At 37.9% G+C, this 23419-nt stretch overlaps 1 protein-coding gene across 2 annotated transcripts; it reads right to left on the bottom strand.

The window, feature by feature from the left end:
- Positions 1–1128: 1128 nt before the first annotated feature.
- LOC107775274 (putative protein phosphatase 2C 34) lies at positions 1129–4671 on the bottom strand. 2 transcript variants are annotated; one of them, XM_016594991.2, is made up of 6 exons: positions 4384–4671; positions 3432–3722; positions 2884–3192; positions 2184–2301; positions 1880–2103; positions 1129–1366 (listed from the first exon to the last, which is right to left on the bottom strand). In XM_016594991.2, exons 2-6 carry the CDS (start codon positions 3681–3683, stop codon positions 1154–1156), a joined length of 1116 nt encoding a protein of 371 aa, XP_016450477.1. In that variant the 5' UTR covers positions 3684–3722; positions 4384–4671; the 3' UTR covers positions 1129–1153. The 2 variants fall into 2 exon arrangements, with proteins under 2 accessions (XP_016450477.1, XP_016450479.1); XM_016594993.2 differs by having other exon boundaries at positions 4381–4660.
- Between the last annotated feature and the right edge of the window lie 18748 nt (positions 4672–23419).

The raw sequence follows: 23419 nt of genomic DNA, 5'->3' as shown, positions 1-23419 counted from the left end.
AGAATAGGACTTTTTGAGTTCTGATTTTTCTAAGATACCAAGTTGAATGTAGGTATTGATATTATAGGATGTGTTAATGGTGTAAGACAAATACTATCACTATCATAGCTGTTTGAATTGGATGATTGAATTATACAAGTATAGGCCTTAAAATACTTGTTTACAAAAGGTTGCAGCAAAATTGCATTTGTTTTCTTACTTTCTTGGGCAATGACTTTTCAGCCAGACGTGCATTTAACTCTTTATTTAGTCCGGTCCTATGTTAGGGTTGTTTGGAAGTCTTCCTTGAACTTGTGGAGCTGGAAATTTTGGCACTTCTCCTCCAATTGCAGTTAGTCTTCATTGAATGTCGGCTCTTTAAACTTTAGCTTGATCATCCAAGTTGCCTAGTTCTATCATTTCTGCACCACTTGGAAGTATTCTTCAACTGAAAATAGACTATGTAAGTAGAACTTGGCAGGACCAATTAGGAAAGCCTCCTAGCATTGTAAAGCCGATACTAGCAAGAGAAATGACGGAGAAAAAGTCGAAGAACATAATCAAGGAGGTTGAAGCCTATCTCAAACCTGCCTTAATCAGTGCGTGATTGTTGTTTTTATTAAATGGAGAAAAATGGATCTGATCCATATTAACATGGCCTTTTAGAATAATATATACAATCTTAACTCAATTAATACTGCTCGGGAACTATGTTTGGTGACGGATTCAGAATTCAAATGTTATGGATTCTGAAGGGGAATGAGTTTTGAAGTTAAAAAACAAACTCTATAAATATTTGGTTCACACATTCATAGGGTACAAGCCAAAAACTTTGGGTTTTGCCGAACAACGACCCTACATTTGGATCTGCCACTAATGGTGTTTATGCAATTTTTCTTTCTGTCACAAACCATGTGGACTAGGAGTGGAGTGCATCCTCTACAACAATATCTGAATTAATGAAGTTACATCCGATAGGTTAAAGATTCAATTAATTATTACTCCATTCGGAAACGATAAATGATTCATCTTTTTCATACTTCATGTAGTAGGAGGTTCACTTAAAGAGCGCCTAAATCTAAGGTTTTATGTTAATTCTAACATGTAAGCATGTGGATGAGTTCTTGGAGGCAGAATGTCAGCAAGAGAGAGAGAATAGCTTTTGCTATTTAAGTTATTTTGGTGTAGTTACAGGGTAAATATGCTGGCAGAAATGATTAGAATGAAAGAAGAGTACAATAGCAGAAATATCATCCACAGCTATCCCTCTCCTCTTGCGTTTCCAAGCGCGGACAGCGCATTGAACCAGGCACTTGGCCGCCTTCGCTCTATCTGGAGTTGTGGATACAATTTCTACAGCCTCTTGGTTGGAGACAACATCCCATACCTGCAAACATGAAGTCTACTCGTTAGTTGTCAACAAAGAATATACAGTTAAAACAAGATAACTCGAGCCTACGTAATACAATGTTCGTTTACTGTGGCCAAGCCCTTATATTAAACTGATGAATCTCAATCAATTCTATATAATTTTTTATCTCGGAGAAATCTCCTGTGGGCTTCTGGTGCAACTTCACTTGGCACGCAGGATCCAAACTCAGGCAACTATGAGCACATCCCTCTATCATTTTCCTGACTTAATACCTAATTTTGTCCGAAACACATGATGTGCGCCTAACCAACACAAAACATGTCGTGTTTCTTTTTTCTTTGAGATAACCAAAGCCCTAGGGGCAATAACTGATGATCTATTGACTTATGCTTACAATTGTTGACCTACCTACTTTTTGTTCTATGTGCCTAATTAAGAAATAAGGTACTACTATTAGTGATGAAGACATGATTGTCCTTGTTAGACTAATTCTAAAATTAGGAACAACCCAGAATGCACAAAACATACCCCATCAGTTGCCAGCACAACAAATTGATCTTTGCTTGTGATGCGCCTTTGAGTCACATCAGGCACTGAAATTAGACCAAAATCTTTAACGCAATAGTCCCCAAAGGCTCTAGACATCGCCAATCCAGGGGATTCTTCATCGGGTAGCCATAATCGGTGCACCCCGGATTCATCATCTAAGCAAAACACTCGACCGTTACACTGTATTATCCTCTCAGTTTCCTCTGCAAAACAAACATTGAAGTAGCTTATATATGGCTGTTTTGTGTCTAGTAGAGCAGAGAGGGGTATATAGAGGACTCACGAGGTAGATTAGGCTTGAAATCAATAGTTAGCTGAACTGGTACCAAGTTGCCGTCATCACAAGTGGTAGCCAATACCGCACGCGAGTCACCTACATTTGCTATAAAAATTACCTCGCCCTGCAACACAACGAACACCAATCTAATTAGAATATAGCTTATATATATTGGCATTACAAATAATTAAGCAAATATTCTTGATCGCAGAACTGCGGACTATGGAGTATATTTTGCTATATAGACATAAAAAGTTATGAATCTTTATCTTCATGCCCATCATCCAAAAGCTAAAAAAAAGATAAAGTAAAAACAAAAAAGGATGCTGGCTTTGCTATTTTTCAGGGTGAACATGCCAAACAGTTCTAGAGAAAACATCATTTCGCCTACCATTTCCGCACTCAAAAAGAGAAAGGGGTAAAAAAAAGAACTGACATACACTAGTCTTTATTGGCATTGCAAAAGAGCTCCCTTTACACATTGAGAATACAATAATTCAGTATATTTCTTACATTGAGTCTCAGTTCTAACTAATTTAGCAAGAGGGACATCCAAAAAACACAGTATGGATTTACAAAACAAGGTTAAAAGCTTACACTTTACAAGGCCAAGCTGGTAAAAAAAGGATAACCACACAAGAATTACAACACTGATGATTCCCAAACAGGAAGAGGGAAAAAAAAACACTAGAGCTAACAGAATTACCTGTCTGACTATTGTCAAAGCAGTGGTTCCACTGTAAAATGTATCTATCTTAGGATGATGTTCCAGCTCTTGATCTACAGCTGCACATGCCTTTAGGTATGAGTCCTTCCATATATTAAACCTTTGAAGTTTCTTATCAGAATCTAAATCTAAATCTGGATCAACTGAAGCCTCGGCTAGACTCTCTTGCCAATTGCAAAGCAACGATGATACTATCGATTCTCGAACCTTCTTTGCCACAAAATGACCCCATGGACCATGCCCATCAAATATACCACAGAATATCATATCTTCTTGGCATCCAAATTCCTGCCATTCCCACAATGACAAAAACAATCGGTTAGGATATAATGTTGAGACATTATAGTTTCAATATAGTTTCAAGACGTAGGTCCTGAGTTTGATTATTTACTGTCACCCATTACCAAAAAGAATTTACCAAAAGCTACTGCTACAATCATAGATATCACAATTAAAAAGATCCACAGACTAGTATAAAACAAAGAGGAGATTTAGTAATCATAAATAGGATAATAGTGGAAGCATACCTCCCAAACAATGAAGCAATCTTGATTCACTCCTTTTTCACCTCTCCTAGAGAATAATGAAGTAAAATTCTTAGAGCCAACAACATTTACTGTCCCTGAAGACCTTAATATCAAGTCATTTTTCTTGGCTTCTTTAGCCATAGCTTCAACAGCTTCTCTACCATCATATTTCCCATTCCCAGTACAGTTCTTTCTTTTCTTCAAGGAAAAAGACCTTGCCAATCCATTAAACATTGAAGAAAAATGCCCCATTTAGAGCTTAATCCTTAGCTACTCAAATATGAAATACCCCTGCAGCAGAAAGCCAAAAAATTCTTGAGTTTTATAGGGACAACAACCCTCAATTAGGCGTATCATATTTAGTAAAAAAGTGACTAATATACACATACACCATCACATGAAGCCAAGTAATTGGATATACTTAGCTGAGGTAAAAAGAGATGTGATCTGACTCAGAAAGTTAAGCATCTGAAGGTTTTAAAATACAGAAATATCCAAAAATGATGAATCTGAAGTGAGAGTAAAGAACCTTTTAACAGTGCAAGAAAAGCAGAGAATATTCAAATTCCAACTTGGAATTCCATCAGAAGAAAAATGTCAGAAGAATGAACAGACACCCATCAATCCACTAAATCTATAGAATTCCACCTATGGTATTTTTGCATAAAAAAGACAAAGACAAATGCGTAACACTTTAAAAAGTTTGTCCTTTTTTACCGTTCTCTCAATTACCAAACAGAATTAGATAAGCAGAGGACTTAAATAACTCCTATAACAACCAAAACCCAAAAAGCTATGGAACAGACTATTAGAAATTTCAAAAAGTTATTGTTCTTCATTTTTATGGTAAACAAAGAAAAAGAAATTTTCCCAGAAATGAAAAAAACTTGATAAACCAAAGAACACCCGTATGTTATTTGAACTGACAAAAAGGAAAGACCATGTGAACCACCTTGGTTAAAGTTATACTTCCGGTGGAATATGGTCGGAGAAATGAGTGTTCAACTAGAACCAGAGGAGTTATTGAGGAGACTGAAAAGCTGAAAAAGATTGCCGGAAAATGACGAAATTCCGACGAGGTGAGCTGAGATTTCGAGAGAAAATATGAGAATCCATTAGAAGATTACGTTGGTAGATCCTTTTAAGGGAAAGAGAAGACAAGTTAAGAGGAGTTTGGTTATTGTGTACAGTGACATACACGGAGTGTACGTTAAACATGTGGTGTCCATCTTCCTTCGTTCCTGTAGTTCTTTCTTAAATTATATGCACATCTACTCAAATGTCTATATTGCCCTGGATTTCGTCAAGATATTCTTTTTCTCTCATTATTTGGCCATGACTCACTTGCAAATATTGTTTTGAACTCATAAGTTCTAAACTCGAATATTTAGGTGAACATTTTATTTATTGATTCTCAAAAAAGAAAGGATACAAGTAATGATGTTCAAATCTTATTTTACTTGTCCTAGTGCGAGGAAGATAGGCACTGTACTTTTTATATATGTTAACATTGGCGGAGCCACACAGAACCCCTCCGCCAGAAAATTATGCTATATTACTGGATAATTTTTTTTATGTATATTCTCTATACGTTCTCCTTTGGCTTTTCGATATAGCTAATTATTTATATTTGACACATATTGATGAAAGTTCTGGTTCCGCATATGGTGAGGATATCAAACCATCCTACTCACTTGCAATATTGAAATCATTATTTGTAAGTTGAAGCTTAGCTATCTTTATTTTAGTATTTGGAATAATGGTAAAAGCTTATTTAAGAAGTATTTTAAGTGAAAATAATATTTTTTACCCATAAAATTTAAACTTTTTAAAATAGAAGTCATGTGCAAATAAATTAACATCAAATGTTTTGCAAACTCATACAAGTAATTTTCCACGCACACAAAGAAAAAACTTAATTTCCTTCCTTTGATTTTATATGATGATATTTAAATGTAGAAGATATTAAAAAAACCTTTAACGCTAAGTACTTTTTTCTTTCATCTAAAAAATTAGAAAAGATTTTGACATGCATGTAGCAACAGTTGATGCCTTTTGTGAAGATTAAGTATGATTTATTGAGTTTTAACATTCTCGTTAAAAATAATGGAAATCTCATTTTTCATAACATGATGGAGTCATGCATGTAGGTTGTCAAATACTTTGTTATAATCAGCAGAGAATTATTGAATATGCATTATTTTCTAATTATTTATTTTGCCATTCAACTCACCATGTGAGATAAGGGCTGAGATACAATTTTTTTAATCCTTGTAAGCTGTCAAACTAAAGTTTTTTCTCATAAAACGAAAGAACAATTCTAACTAATGTCGAACAAACAATTATAAAATGATTAAAAGATAGAGATGTTCTTTAAATAAAATACGTGGATAAACTTGGAAGGCCAAACAAGATTGAGTCAATTAATTGATTATTTGGCTGTCCACATCGCAGAGTCTTCTATTATTATTTTTTATAGTTCAAAAATAATGCAATTATGTTGATATGATTAATTATTAGGTGTTGGTTTAATAACTTCTAGTAATTATTTGAAGCACAAAATTAGAGTTTTGTCTCCAGATGGCATCTGTAGAGATAGCTGAAGGTTAGCCAACAATTTGATGAATTAGTAAAAGTTACTATAAAAAGGAAATAAAAGGTGTCCAAGTAACAGCAACTGTCTTGGCCTAGAAAATGATACTATAAAATGTAAATTTCATTGCATCCAATCACAGGGCCGTGTAATAGGCGAACATATAATTGGTCGAAATTATTTTTAATTATTTATGTTCTACTATTGAATAGGATAGTCGTTTAGGGTAAAAATAAGAAAAGGAAAGAGCTTAGTAAGATTCAAATGTAACACCTGCAGCTATAACATATTCGTATATAGTAATAGTACTAGTAGTTTTACAACTAAGTTACCAATCAACCCTTGGTTTGTATTGCGCTTGCGCTTCTGACATAAGCAATAATGGCGTAGGAATGAAAATCTAATGCGAAAAAAGAAAGAAATAAAAAAGGGAGTCATGTTCATTGAATTAATCGGAAGAAAAAGAGATGTAGCTACATTATCTTCATGCTTAAACTTCCATATTAATTTAGTAAATGAAATATGACGAAAACATCATTAATCCAGTAAACTTAAGGATATTACACCAGTTTTATAGCATAGGGGGAACTGGGGTGAGGTTTGAGTAACTAAATGAAGCATCCAACAATTAATCAAAATAAGATACTAAATGTAACGTATCAAACCACAATGAAGATATGTGCTATAAAAACAAATCTTAAGAAAAATCTCTAAAATTATTTTTGTATATTATATAATTTTTTTTAATAATAGTGGTGTCCGAGCGAGCTTGCACGTACCTCGACAAATTCCACGAAATACATATCACCTCTCACGAGCAACAATTATCAGGTAACTCTGTCGACCAAAGGCTTGGACAAATGGGAAGAAATAACCTAGTATTTTTGTCTCTACTAGGGTTTGAACATGAGATCTCATGGTTCTCCACCCACTTCATTGACCATTAGACTATACTCTTGAGTTTATAATATATAATTGTTTTATCAAATTTAGTTTTCTAATCTCGATACGTTGAGTCCCACATCAGGTGGGAGTTAAATAATGGGTCTCCTTTGGCCGTTTTCAGGAAATTTCATGAACTAACTTTTGGGATCGAATTAGGCACAAGGTTATTTTTTATGAAATGACCAAAACACCCAATTGGGTAACGTCCATAATAATAATTCTAATAGAAAATTAAATAGGGAAAAACAGTTAAAAAAAAAGAGAGGTAATACCCCAAGGACTGAAATGCAATTAGTCCAAGATCTAGACTGAAGCGGGTAGCGGTGGGGTCGGGGACCCGGAATGAGATCCGACAATAACATAGGACCCTCCTCTTGTATTATGATATCATTATTCATTTTGTGCGTAGTATCGTTTTCAATGTGCATTTTTGCATGTGGACCACAATAACGTAGGACCACACTAATGTTCGAATGTGTACAACATCTTTGACAATTATTCAGAATTCCAAATATTGAGGGCCTCCAAGATCGAAGATATTAATGGCAAACAAAAATCAGTTGTTCCTTGGTCAAAATTAATAAACAGTTCAAATAAATACAAGCACACCTAACAAATGCCGCAAGAATTGATAATAATAATAATGAAAATTGAAGACTAGAAATCAAAGTTTAGCTCTTAAGTTTTGCACAATTTTCTTCAATCGATAATGTCAAAAAAATTGTGCACACAGTTTATAAACCTTTTACTTCAAACTATAGAAATATATTTATAATATTTGCAGAATAGCAATTATGATACAACTAAAAGAGATGCGTGCCAAAAAGGTGAGACATGACATTTAATCTAAACTCCTCTAAGAACTTCTAATTAGATTATCTTTCCTTAATAGGAAACTTCATTTCTTGGAGAATATAAAATTTACAAATGGACATACTGTAGTTGCCAAAGGGGAAATATAAAATGTGCCGATTACGAAGAAAGAGATATTGATCAACTACGAAATGTGTGGAGGAAATAGAAAGGTCGGAAAGAGGGCCCAATGTGCTTACTTTACCTAAAAATTAATTTAGTAGTTAATTTAATTGATGTCACTTTGACGACCAATTAAAGATTTTAACTAAAAATTGATGAAAGTGCAATTCCTTTTATTTGGCTTAGATGGTCACACTCTCCCATCAATGATTTATCGTGGACCCTAATATTTGTCACTAGATTCGGTGGGTCGGTAACAATTAATCCAACCCAACCCCTACACAGCTCAACAAATTAAAACTTTTATACTTTCTAAAATCATAATGAGAAGTGTTTGTTCCATAATAATAGGAATAAATAGAGGAACTTCTTTGTTTTGTCTTTTCTTTTTAAACTTTTATGCCCATGGGTAGAATTACTATTTCCTTTAATCCACAAGAGAAAATAATAAAGTAAAAGTAATTTTTTGTGTGGACGAAGAATAGATTTTTTTATTCTTAAGGTGGAATTGGAAAATTATTTATAACACAAAGTTAATTCAGACGTATTTTGTGGGCAGAAAATAATATGTTTAAAAGTAGTAACTTTTTTGTGTGGTTCCTGATTGATTAATATTTGAGAAGGAGAAAGAGATGGTGACACGTAAGCTGCCAACAATCAAGTGTGGCCTCTCGATCTACTTCTTTCCAGCATTGCAAAATTGACCCTTCATCCTCCTCTTTCAGTTTAGCGACCCAGAGGAAGGTATCGGGTTCATCTCAATCAAAAGTTTATGGGCTTGAAATTTCTTGATTCATAAAAATACGAGAAAAGTGTTGACTAAGTATGATAATGGTATAGGAATAACAACAATAGGCAAGTGGAAACAACTTCTTCAGATCGAGGCTCTCATATAAACCTTTTGGCCATTTACATCGATCCCACCTTTTAATTTGGCCATTTACAACAATAGTTTCATTTTGATAATTGCAGTAAAATTATTAAATTATAGAATAAGGGTGTCATCTATCCATTGGAGGGGGTAGTTTGCCTTTCCACGTCTAATTAATGACTTCCCCCAGCCGCAAAACGTGCGAAAATTGTACGCAAAAAGATCTCTTTGGAAACTTGCTGATATAATAAACTGTGCGCCAAGTGCAAATTTAAGTCTGTTCATAGCTCATATATTCATTAGCTTTCCATTTTAATTTGTGTATGTTCTTCTTTAGAGCAGATCTAAAAGAAGTAAAAGCATATCTAAACCACCTCCAACATTGTTACCTAAAAACGAAAGTTTGTCAAAAGAGAGATGCTTCCACGAAGCTGAGGCAAAAACTTGGCCCAATCATACATTAGCCAATGCAAAATGTACAACTTTTGATGCGGGATTAATCATCATTTAATTTGGTCATCAACCACTTCCACGTGAAATGTCGGAAAAGTGAAGAAGAATAAGGACACGCGGTGAAGCAGTATATAGCTATAGAAGGACTTGACTGATGACAGGAATGGATATTATCCAAGGCCATGCATCTGCTTCAAAGACAACAGAGACAATGACAATGTAATGTATTACCCATACTTTCTTTCACTACACACACATGTAAAAAGATTATATTCTAATGTATACGTGTCGCAACTATTCACAATACAACATATAGTCTTTGAAAGTTCTCACGTCTTCGAGTTTTAAATAGCAAAAACAGTCCCATTACACCACAAAATATTGAATAGAGTAATCACATTATCGAATTTGTAGTTACACTCTAGTTGCTCTAATTTCACCTTACACCATATAATTAAGTGCATGATTTAAATTTCACCGAGTACGTACTTTTTTCTTTCTAACTCTTCACGAGAAGTTTCCAATGGCAAACCATCAAGACCTATAGTGAAATAAATATATAATATTCCTTCAACTTTAATCAGACCTCAAACGTTTCGGACTCGAAACAGCGAGAACAAAAATATTTTGATAAGGAGCGCTTCATCATTTGATAAGCCTTTATATTGCAAATCCAAATTAATGGGACCTCAAAAAAACCAAAAAAAAAGAAGATAAAACACATTGGTGGTCCTAGCTCCCATAGTGGGTCAAGACAAAATTACTGCTAAATTCTGGCACTGCAAAAGTGTAGGAATTGTGGGTACCATGGAGATGGAAGTTGGCCGCTTTAAGTTTCTGTGATGTGTACATTGGCTAATGGCCACCGAACCGATCGAGTACAACCATTTATTACACACGCGGCATTCACTTCATTATAATGTCCAAATGAAATCCAAACTAAAACCTACTTAATCTAACATATCCCTTTTTTCATGATCATTTTGACGAGACTGAATTATCAGAACCTCAACAAACCTAATACACGTACATGTTTATTTCTGTGTCTAACTTGGTCTTACGCGTTCATTATCTTTGTCATCATTAAAACTGTGATGAGAATTTTCAACTTAAAAGAGGGTCCATGATCAGTATAGATGCAAAATGATGCACTAGTCCCCATATGTATGATGACCATATTTTTTGTGAAGGGAGTAAGAAACAAGAACGCAAATGAGAAGTATGATATGCTCAATAGGTGCCTATTGGAACAAATAGGTATAATAAGGTATGTTAATACTAATATGTGCTTAAAGGTATATAAATATTAAATACTCTCCTAAAAAAGAACGATGGTTCAGATCTCTTCTAATTTGTTATTGCTCACTGCACATCACAATTGTGTTCCCGCGAAAAATTCGAGTTAATTGCTGAAACTTAGATTTCATGGCTTTATAACGGGTTAATTCTACCACCATTCATGCGTCAATGTAAGTGGAAGTCTTAAATTCCTTAAAGAAAGTAATGTTTGACTAAAAAGTATTAGGCCTTTTTGTTAACCTAATTAAATAAAAAGATTTGGGGCAAATCCTAGCCAAAAATAATTTATTCTAGATCTGAGATAGATGACAGGAATGAAAATGCATAACTGAACATAAAATTTGATTACAACAGCGATTGAATCTCACAATGTAAGAAATAAATAATTGCTCCACTAATATCAAATGATAATGAAGAATACATAAAGGAAAAGAATCATCATGCTTAAACAAAACCGCCCTCCGTCCATTTGATAAAATTAAATTATTGATGCATATCGAGATTCTAAGCTCTTATATATCTCCTTTCTCGGTGAGGAGCATGAGGTTAGGGAGCATCTTTATCTTTTTAGGGATATATATGTTGTAGTATGTGTGTGTTCTCCCTCTTATGTCACACTTTCTTATGATATTTATACCAAATACTTTCCTTACCCAGCGGTCCTTAACCAGAGTACCTAAGTTCTTGGAATATCCCATAGAATATTCCTCTAAAATATTTAAGCGTTGAACTAGCCGTTCGGATCGAATTGAATACTCGACCGCGACCGTAGCTAAATTACTCGCCGGCATAGTGTTTCCTATAAGCGACTTTGGCTTGGTTGCTTCTTGGTTGCTCTTCCTTAAATAGAATTCCTTTTATCAGATTTTAACCCGTACAAGTAAATTCTTAAATTCCTTAAAGATAGTAAATCAGTAATTATATTACTAAAGCCGGTTTTCCTTGTTCCCCAAATTCTTTTTTTCCTAACACTTTATTCTGAGATTGCACTTTAGCATGCACAATTAGCAACTAGAGTCTATTAATACGTAGACATGTTAATTGTCATCAAATGAAAAAGACAGGACAAAAGACCAAAGCTTCAAGAGAAAAGACATCAAAAGCACTTCTCGTAGAAAAATGAATTCGTCTTCAGTTGCCAAGAAAGCACTGATTTATGAAATTCTCTTCCAAACGTCTGGCAACACTATTAAGTATTAACAGTACTTGTAGTTGGATTAACCAAGAGCGCGCTACCCCTCATTTACAACCAAGTGAATTAGGTTTTTATTCCAAAATTGCAAGTTGATTAAAAATGACAATAGAAGCTGTTCAAAAATCAGATTATTCTATTCGTACTTTCTAAGAACATTAACTTAAAGACAAATTCTGAGAACTTTTGAGTGAAGTGGGAGAAGTTGATGGAAGAATTCTAAGGGGAATCATGAACATTTTGACTCTAAGGTCTTGACGGCGATAAAAATTGTATTATCATGACCTAGTGGACAATAAAACTACACACCTCCACCAATTACAATTGATTACAATGCTTAAAGATTTGGTTAGATTGGAGTGAAATCATTGGTTTATATGTGGAACAGACATATTCTATACGACAAAAATTCCATCCAATTTCTAAAATAATTTCCTACGGAGAGGGTAATAATAAATTGAAAAAGCTAGTGTGTGGGGACTTGGGAATCAAATGGATTTAGTATGTAGCACATTGATTTTATCTACTTGACTGTCGAAAACTAAAGTTTTTCCTTTGGCTTAAAAAGTTATTTCGTAATGACCTTCAAGCTAAGGCAAATAGCAATTGAGTGAAGAAAGTAAATGATAACAAAATTAAGAGTGGAAACGTATAACAAAGATGATGAATTCTAGAGATTTATTCATTGGATGACGATCATTCGACTGCAAAAAAAGTGGACATTTTAGCACAAAGAACTATTAGAACCTGGTAATTTAGACAAGAACTCACAGCAGTGTAGTGTAGTACTGTATATTTAGCGGGCGTTAGGACGTAAGAATTGTAAAATTTCGGAAAAAAGTTTTTTAAAAAAAAATTAAGTGAAAATGGTATTTGAAAGTTAGAGTTATGTTTGGATATGAATAAAATTTTGGCCTGTTTTTTCAATTTTGTGAGTGATTTGAATTGAAAATTTTGAAAAATAGCCTTTAGGAGTTTTTCAAATTTTTGACTTTTTGTCTTACGACACGGCATGGTAATTGATCCAGTGCGCTTTCCTTTCTCCTACTCCCACTTCAGGAAGGGAAGTACTAAAGGGGCGGGCATGCTCGACTGAAAGGAGAGGAAAGCTTCATCACTTTCGGCACGGGCGGGCGCGGACTCTCGATCTCTGAGTCGCCGAGGTTCCTTTTCTTCCGCCTCATAAATCTGCTATTTCTATGATTTGATCCTTCACAAAATTTCGAAATTCATTTTTAAGTGAAAATTGAAAATGTCACGGTCAAATGTTGATTTCGAAAAAAAATAATTTTTTTTTGAAAAGAAGTAAAAAAATTTGTATGGCCAAACGGATCTTTAGTTTGTAAAATAGCCACTTGTATCTTCATTATTTGGTGGAAACGACAAGTCAACAACAGTGAACAAGATCCTACCAAGGTATGCACCGAATATATGATATTAAAATCTCATAAGTTAAGATCACAATTATGCTTACTCAAATATACTTTCACTAGCTGGAGACCATTGTCAAAGCAACTGAAGAAAAAGATGAATGATATGGTACGAACTTTTCTCCCATGCAATTAGTCAATTGCAAAAGGAAACAGAGTGCTACATTTATCATAATTAACAATGATTCACATGAGCACCTTCTTTTGTATCCTCTTGTGGAAAATTTAATTAGGCGAATAACCTATTATCAACATCCTCATATTTTTTTTTATTTTCCTTCACAAGTTGATGATCTACTCTACTTTGATCCCAGGATTTCTCTCCTACGCGTAATTTTCACGCTACAAATTCAATCGTACCGTTTTACGAATAAATAAAATTCAATTTTAAATTTTGATAGTATTCGGTAACTTAACAAAGAATAAGCAGTTTTTACTCAAAATGTTATCTTACCGATAATGTATTGGTCAAAATCGGACCGTCACGACCGAGTTGACCTACGCCCTGCCTAATTAACCGGGCAGTGAAAGTTAAAAGAGCCCACTCCATTTCTCCTCTCTGACATCCGACGAGTCGGTAGGAGTGGCGCCTAAAATCATGACCAAGACACATTGGTGGCAAGAGGACGTCGAGTCAAGCAAAGGACAAAGGTGCCTTGATTATATATAGCCAAGGAAAACTTTCAACAGGAGGCTGCTCCTCCTACCTCTCTCTAAAAAATAAAAAGCTCTCATCGTGTATTCTGGAGACAGAAGAAATGGCCTCTAGAAAAATATGTAAACTTACTTCCTCATCGATTGATGGGAGATACAACATTGAATCTTAATATGATCATTCATATTTCTTTCATCTCATGTGCGATCCTTACTCTTAGCTTTTCGATCTGGAATTAATTATGTCTGACTAAGATTTACCCCTTCATCTTTGAATTGATTTGTTCAAAAAGATTTTAGTATCTTTCGAGTCAAATAATTTGGCGCCGTCTGTGGGGATTTCTTAGTGAAATTTCCTAGTTTCTCCCAGATCAAAGCCAAGAAACACAATCACCCGCCAAAAGAAGCACGAAGGGAGAATCCAACCCATGCGAGACACGAGAGCAGCGCAGTAAAGGAAGGAGAGCCAAGTAAGATTACCAAGCTTAGAAATCCTCGCCCCATCAACCATCAATATACCAAACAAGGAAAACAGTATTACCAACTTGTTCTCTCCCACCGAACGACCGGGCGGGAGCGAGGAAAATATCATTCTCACCTCCCACTCTTTGTCCAAGCAAGCACATAAGACCCGCACGGGTGAACGCACAAAGGAACATCTCAATTGAAGGACAAAAATTGCTTCAGCACAGCTGAAATACCTCCTGCCGGTAACGTCTCCGAGCTGGATGGCAGGAGTCAGACAAGAAAACTATAATGCGTACACAGCACGAACCTAAGTGAAACATCAACATCTCGTATTCACCGGCATTGCACCTTCTGATGCAAGCAATATCAAACGGACTAGGACTCCAACGGAAGATGTCCAACTCTCCAGAAACTAGGACTGACGATGGGTTATTAATTCGATAAGTTCGAAATAACACCCTTTCAGGCCAAGCGCCTTCGCCAAAAAAAGAGAAGAGTTCGACCTCGATCGAACGACGATGGGCTGCTATTTCGATAAGTTCGAAATAACACCCTTTAAGGCCAATGGCCTTTGCCAAAAAAGAGAAGAGTTCGACCTCGATCGAACGACGATGGACCGTTATTTCGATAAGTTCGAAATAACACCCTTTAAGGCGAAGGGGCTTCGCCAAAAAAGGGGAAGAGTTGACCTCGATCGAACGATGACGGGTTGTTACTTCGATAAGTTCGAAATAACACCCTTTAAGGATAAGGGCCTTTGCCAAAAAAAAGAGAAGAATTCGACCTCGATCGAACGATGATGGGCTGTTATTTCGATAATTTTGAAATAATACCCTTTAAGGCCAAGGGCCTTCGCCAAAAAAGAGAAGAGTTCGAACTCGATCGAACGACGACGGGCTATTATTTCGATTAGTTCGAAATAACACCCTTTAAGGACAAAGGCCTTCGCCAAAAAAAGAGAAGAGTTCGACCTCGATCGAACAACGATGGGCTGTTATTTTGATAAGTTCGAAATAACACCCTTTAAGGCCAAGGGCCTTCGCCAAAGAAGAGAAGAGTTCGACCTCGATCGAACGACGTTGGGATGTTATTTCGACAATTTTGAAAAAACACCCTTTAAGGCCAAGGGCCTTCACCAAAAAAGAGAAGAGTTCGACCTCGATCGAATGACGGCGGGTTATCATTTCGATAAGTTCGAAGTAACACCCTTTAAGGCCAAGGGCCTTCGCAAAAAAAAAAAAAGAGTTCCACCTTGATCAAACGACGATAGCTGTTATTTCGATAAGTTTGAAATAACACCCTTTAAGTACAAGGGCCTTCGCCAAAAAAGGGAAGAGTTCGACCTCGATCGAACGACGATGGGCTATTATTTCGATAAGTTCAAAATAACACTCTTTAAGGTTAAGGGCCTTCGCCAAAAAAAGAGAAGAGTTCGACCTCGATCGAATGATGATGGGTTGTTGTTTCGATAAGTTCGAAATAACACCCTTTAAGGCTAACGGCCTTCGCTAAAAAAGAGAAGAGTTCAACCTCGATCGAACGGCGATGGGCTATTATTTCGATAAGTTCAAAGTAACACCCTTTAAGGCCAAGGGCCTTCGCAAAACAAAAAAGAAGAGAAGAGTTCGACCTCGATCGAACGACGACGGGCTGTTATTTCGATAAGTTCGAAATAACACCCTTTAAGGCCAAGAGCCTTCTCCAATAAAGGGGAGAGTTCGACCTCGATCAAATGACGACGGGCTGTTATTTCTATAAGTTAAAAATAACACCCTTTAAGGCCAAGGGTCTTTTCTAAAGAAGAGAAGAGTTCGATCTCGATCGAATGACAACGGGCTGTTATTTCGATTAGTTTGAAATAACACCCTTTAAGGCCAAAGGCCTTCACAAAAACCGAGAAGAGTTTGACCTCGATCGAACGACGACGGGCTGTTATTTCGATAAGTTCGAAATAACACCCTTTAAAGCCAAGGGCCTTCGCAAAAGAAGAGAAGAGTTTGACCTCGATCGAACGACGGTGGGTTGTTATTTCGATAAGTTCGAAATAACACCCTTTAAGTCCAAGGGCCATCGCCAAAAAAAAAAAGAAGAGTTTGACCTAGGTTGAACGACGATGGGCTGTTATTTCGATAAGTTCGAAATAACACCCTTTAAGTCCAAGGGCCTTCGCAAAAAAAAAAGAACAATTCAACCTCAATCGAACGACGACGGGTTGTTATTTCGAGAAGTTCGAAATAACAACCTTTAAGGCCAAGGGCCTTCACCAAAAAAGGGAAGAATTCGACCTCGATCGAACGACGATGGGTTGTTATTTATATAAGTTCGAAATAACACCCTTTAAGGCCAAGGGCATTCGCCAAAAAAAGAGAAGAGTTCGACCTCGATCGAACGACGTTGGGCTGTTATTTCAATAAGTTCGAAATAACACCCTTTAAGGCAAAGGGCCTTCGCCAAAAAAGAGAAAAGTTCGACCTCAATCGAACGACGATGGGCTATTATTTCGATAAGTTTGAAATAACACCCTTTAAGGCCCAAGGGCCTTCGCCAAAAAGAGAAGAGTTCGACCCGATATAACGACGTCAGGTTGTTATTTCGATAAGTTCGAAGTAACACTCTTTAAGGCCAAGGGCCTTCGCAAAAAAGAAAAAGAAAAGAAAAGTTCCACCTCGATCGAGTCATGACTGGTTATTATTTTGATAAGTTCGAAATAACACCCTTTAAGGGCAAGGGCCTTCGCCAAAAAAGGGAAGAGTTCCACATCGATCGAATGACGATGGGCTGTTACTTCGATAAGTTCGAAGTAACACCCTTTAAGGCCAAGGGCCTTTGCAAAAAAAAAGTAGAGAAGAGTTCCACCTCGATCGAATGATGACGGGCTGTTATTTTGATAAGTTCAAAGTAACACCCTTTAAAGGCAAGGGCCTTTGCAAAAAAAAAAGAGAAGAGTTCGACCTTGATCGAACAACGACGAGCTATTATTTCGATAAGTTCAAAATAACACCCTTTAAGGCCAAGGGCCTTCGCCAAAAAAGGGAAGATTTTGACCTCGATCGAAGGACGACGGGCTATTATTTCGATAAGTTCAAAATAACACCGTTTAAGGCTAAGGGACTTCGCCAAAAAAAGAGAAGAGTTCAACCTCGATCGAACGATGATGGGCTGTTATTTCGATAAGTTCTAAATAATACCCTTTAAGACTAATGGCCTTCGCAATAAAAAAAAGAAGAAGAGTTAGACCTCGATCCAACGACGATAAGTTTTTATTTCGATAAGTTTGAAATAACACCCTTTAAGGAGAACGACCTTCGCCAAAACAGAGAAGAGTTCGACCTCGATCGAATGACGACTAGATGTTATTTCGATAAGTTCGAAGTAACACCCTTTAAGGCTAAGGGCCTTTGCAAAAAAAAGAAGAAAAGAGTTCGACCTCGATCGAACAATGACGAGTTGTTATTTCGATAAGTTCGAAATAACACCCTTTAAGGCCAAGGGTCTTCGCAAAAAAGGGGAGAGTTCGACCTCGATTGAACAACGATGGGCCATTATTTCGATAAGTTCGAAATAACACCCTTTAAGGCCAAGTGCCTTCACCAAAAAAGAGAAGAGTTCAACTTCGATCAATGATGACAGGCTGTTATTTTGATAAGTTCGAAATAACGCCCTTTAATGCCAAGGGCCTTCGCCAAAAGGAAGAGTTCGACCTCGATCGAACGACGATGGGACGTTATTTTGATAAGTTCGAAATAACACCCTTTAAGGCCAAGGGCCTTCGTCAAAAAAGAGAAGAGTTCAACCTCGATCGAACGTCGAAATAACACCCTTTAAGGCCATGGGACTTCGCCAAAAAAGAGAAGAGTTCGACCTCGATCGAACGACGATGGATTTTTATTTCGATACGTTCGAAATAAGACCCTTTAAGGCCAAGGGCCTTTTCCAAAAAAGGGAAGAGTTCTACCTCGATCGAATGATGACGGGCTGCTATTTCGATAAGTTTGAAATAACACCCTTTAAGGCCAAGGGCCTCCGCCAAAAGGAGAATATGTCGACCTCGATCGAAATACTCTTAAGGCCAAAAACCATCGGAAGAAAAGAAAAACCGAGACTCGCCATACATGCGTCTATCTTGCACCAAAGCCATAAACAGTTGAAATAAAGGTGAAGTACAAGATAAATAACAAAGAAAAGAACTCTACTTTATATAAAGTCACAGTGCGGGCTATCGCCACTTACATATGGCCCAAACCAACCCAAAAAAATAAATGAACGACAATCGACAAACAATTGAAAATAAAAACAGACAAGGACAAACGTTCTTCATTCGGCGTCATCACCGCCATCACCAGCACTATCACCGTCACCATCATCATCACCGTCTCCAAAAGGGTCTCCATTACCATCATCCGCATCCCTATTAGCTTTAGGCGTCGCTGCGTCATACCCACAATTGATGCGACTCTCCCGTGTTTTCGCTTGCGCTTCTTCGTAAGCAGCCTCAGCCACGATCCCCGCCTCCCACAAACTATTATATATATCCCGCTGGGCTTCGGCATAAACCTAGAACTCATGCATTTGGCAGGGAACGGTAGTGGAGGATGACTCAACCTAAGCCAATAATCGCTCATTTTCAGCCTCTAGAGCCGCGACCCGATCTCTCAAAACCGATGCCTCTTGATCAATCACGCCGATGCGCTCCTCAAGCCTCGCCTCCCTGAGGGTAGTTGTCGCTCTCTCCGACTCCTGTTCGGATTGGAGGATGCAGATGGTGTTCTCCAGGGTCGTCGCCCTCGCCGAAGCCTCGGACCAGACACTCTCAATGCTTTCCAATCCATCGACTTTGCTCTCCAGCACAGTCAATTTTCTCATCCACTCCACGCTCATCGCCTCGACCTTGACCAAGTTCTGATCCATCTCCGACTGCATCGACCTCAACCTACCCTGTAGATGCTCATATTCTGCGGCGACCCCCTTACCCAACTCGAGCTCCTCGTCCTTAATTTGAAGTTGCTCCTCGAGTGTGCTCTTGCTGCGGATAGTTTGCATCAATTCCTGGTCCCTTTTCTCCAACTCCTCACCAAGAGCCCGATTGCGGGGGTCCGTCCTCAACCGCTCATGCATCTCGCGACACTTGTCGCGGTAGCGACGATACTTCTCCAGTATCTTCAAGAAAATTTCGGCCCGGATGTTGCCCCTGCGAATGCTTTCCACTTCTACCATATATGTCTGGAAAACGCAAAGACGGGGTAAGACTAGTACTTTCGAAAAGGGCGAAGGAAGAAAGCGAAAGTAAAATGCAACGTACCCTTAAGCCCATAGCGGCCACCTCGTCTGTCAAATCAACATCGGGAACAGACCGAAGGGACTCATTCTCGGCTTCAGAGCATAGCAGATTGAATTACGACACCAGATCTTCCCCTTCCCCCAAGAGATTGACGCCAGATGGGATCTGAAGAATACGGGTCGAGCCTCCCGCATGAACCACTAAATTAGTAAGGCTCTCTTTAAATATCTTGACATCATCGGGTTCCAGGTCTGAGTCAGATTCAAAGTGGTCAACCACTACGCCTTTTCCCCTTTCTGCTGCTGAAGAGGAAGCACGACCCACTGCAGAAGATGAGGGCACGTCTAAAATCACGATGGCGGCCCCAGATGTTTGATTCTCCATCACGACATGTTGTTGGTCACCAACAACGGTAGGGATTTCTGATTAAGCCGAGGCAGCGACAGGATTCTCTGATTGTCGATCACGGACATCGACAATTCTAACGGTCTTCTCCGTCCCTACGGGGGAGCCGCAACAACACCCTCTCTAGAGCCCGTCGGGGGAGAGTTGTCCAGATGAATTATTGTTGAGGGCGCTATCTCAAACTCCACTCTCTGTCTCTTTGACGGCCTCCCTCTTCTCCCGTAGATGGTGAGTCACCCGTTGGGCGAACGACATCGGTCGGAACCTCATCTTGAGAAATGGACCTCGCAGGAGTAACCAAGGCCGCAGACTTAAGATGAGGCCCTCGCAGGAGAAATAGCCTCTCAGCTGCAAATACATGATAAAGTTTAGTACCCACAAAAAATGGTCGAGCATTTCAACGACTAAAAATACAAACTTACGTGCAAAGTTCCATTTCTCAGGGAATCCCGTTGGTCCGCCACAATATGCTCAGTCTGCACATAAAAGTAATTCTCGTAGAAACGATGGTTGGTCATGTCGTCCATCTTCACCACCAGACCCCTCGACCCCCGAGGACGCATGTGAATCATCAAACTGCGAATAAGTTGAGGAGCAAAGATGCTGAGTATATGGTCCAAAGTGACCTCGCGACCGGCGAGTTCTGCATACTTGAGCAGCATAAGGAATAACTTGTACAAATATGGCGAAAGTTGGGTGGGGCACACTTCGTAGAAATGGCAAAAATCTACCACCAAAAGGGGAAGAGGAAGTGTGTACCCTACAATGAAGGGGTAGGAGTAAAACACACAGTACCCGGGGCGGTCGAAATGAAATATGTCCTTTCCCACTGTCGGCCGCGTATCAACATAACCGGGGATCCCCCACCTTTCTTTCAACTCTGCAATATCCTTATCCCTCACAACAGAGTGAACAGGTTCCGGTTTGACCCCGGCGGGAGTATTGAAGTCAGTCGGCTCTCTCCCAGGGCGGGGAAAAATCTCAATTTACTGATGGGACCTTCTCATCCTCCACTGCATCTGCCCCTCCGGTGATCTGGGCAGCACTTTCCGGTACCGAATTAACAGCAGGGAGATTGTCACGAGAAGAATCACCAGTCATTCTTGTCAGAAAATACGCCAAGAAAACAACAGAAAGAAGAGATGAAAGTATTCAGTGATTAAGGGGGCACGCAGAAATTCGAGGTATCAGAAAGAAAGTATATCAGCAGGATTCTCCCAAGTGAAAGATAAAGAAGTGTGTCAATCGAATAACAAGTTTCCTCTATTTATAAGAGACATAAATCCCCCAAGCACGAAACCCAAGAGTCGTCAATTGAATCTAATAGGGCACGAAACATTTCACTTTCCCAGAAATGTGTGTCATAATGGCGATAACCACGAAACAACGCTTCAATACCACACGATATTTCGGTTTCGAAACCGCCGCAACGGTCAAGGGGGATCGACAGAACGCCGCCACTCCGCTAAAAACCCACAAAATGTGACTAAGGAACGGAGAGTCGTAAGTCAGATTTCTCTCGAATTCGTAACGATCATGATCCGTCTGCCGAGCCCAACATAGGACGACCCCCACAGACGGAAGGACTAACTGTATTTGTCAAAATCTGACAGCCACGATCGAGTTGACCGACGCCCTGCCTAATTAACCGGGCAATGAAAGTTAATAGAGCCCGCTCCATTTCTCCTCTCTGACATCCGACGAGTCGGTAGGAGTGGCGCTTAAAATCATGACCAAGACACATTGGTGGCAAGAGGACATCGACTTAAGCAAAGGGCAAAGGTGCCTTGATTATATATAGCCAAGGAAAGCTTTCAACAGGGGGCTGCTCCTCCTACCTCTCTCTAAAAAATGAAAAGCTCTCTTCGTGTATTCTGGAGACAGAAAAAATAGCCTCTAGAAAAATATGTAAACCTGCTTCCCCATCGATTGATGGGAGATACAACATTGAATCTTAATAAGATCATTCACATTTCTTTGATCCCATGTGTGATCCTTACTGTTAGCTTTTCGATCTGGAATTAATTATGTCTGACTAAGATTTACCCCTTCATCTTTGATTGATTTGTTCAAAAAGGTTTTAATATCTTTTGAGTCAAACAGATAATTTAATATGTTCTTTTCTAGGATAATTTTTTTTTGTTTAGTAAGCCTTTTCGAGAATATTAGATATTCTATAAAAATAGCGCCGATTGCCAAAAAAAAAAAATTGCTGTTCAACAAAATCACGTCTATCAAGTATCAAGTTGTAACCAAATAAACTAAAAATGTCAAAATACTTCTTCCTCGAGACTTTTATTTCGTATAAATACCGAACTTCCCAATGAATATATATGAGAAATAATTTTAGAGTATACATATCCTTATTATTTGGCCAAAGGGTTGGTGACTCACGGTGGCAATTTTTCTTGCTAGAAGCTTAAAGTTTCTCATATATACTACAACTGTCTGTATAAACTAAAGGACTAAAACATCTACAAGTTATTGCCTTTCACTTTGTTAAGTATATTTCTATCATTTGGTGGATATTATTTATTTCCTCGACCATTTTAATTTATTCCTCCTTTCGAAAGATTATGTCTAGGCATTTGAATTAGTATGTGTTTCGGTATGTGATGAACCGGTAAATTTTACTTAAAGCATGCACGTCGGAATTTTTACTTTCTCCCCCGTCAAGGAGTCGGCACAAACAAAATTTTGATACCAAAAGGAAAGTAAAAGAGGTACTTTCTGGAAAAGAAAAGGAGGAGCATGAATGATTTGATGTATAAGGTGGAAAGCAAATTAAAAGTGGAAATAAGGCTAAAAACGTCGGTGCATTTGAGTGACTAGATGGAAAGACAAGGAGATGATGACACGTAGCTGCCAACAATCAAGTGTGACCATTTTATCTGTTTATTTTGATCCAAAATAAGTATTTATTTACACAATAAAAAAAATTAATTTTATTTTTTCAAATTGCCCTTATTTACATATTCCAATATATCAAGGTAATAATTAACTAAGGATATATAGTTTAGTGAATACATCTTTTTTTATTAGGAGTTTGTATTTCCTTAATGAATGTGTCAAAGGTTAAATGATCACTTATTGTGGACTGGAGGGATTGCTATCTTACATATATACATATTTTTACCTAATTATAATTAATTACTCCCTCCGTTTTACTTTATATGAGGTAGTTTGACTCAACACGAAATTTAAGAAAAAAGAAGACGTCTGAAACTTGTGATCTTAAAAGCTTAAGCGTTAAAAGTTTTGTGGAGCCATGATATTTGTGTACTTATAAAAATTTCTCATTAAAGATAAAATAGGTATGTATTCCTGTTTTACTTTTTGATTCGGTCAGGCGGAGGTAAAGTATTTTTCAGCAAAAAAAAAACCCACCTCGTTTGCATTCCGGGTCTCTGATTTCATTCCCATCT

The sequence above is a fragment of the Nicotiana tabacum genome, chromosome 7 (genome assembly GCF_000715075.1).
Source record: "Nicotiana tabacum cultivar K326 chromosome 7, ASM71507v2, whole genome shotgun sequence".
NCBI classification, from domain to species: Eukaryota; Viridiplantae; Streptophyta; class Magnoliopsida; order Solanales; family Solanaceae; genus Nicotiana; species Nicotiana tabacum.
This window is presented reverse-complemented; position numbering and strand designations above follow the sequence as displayed.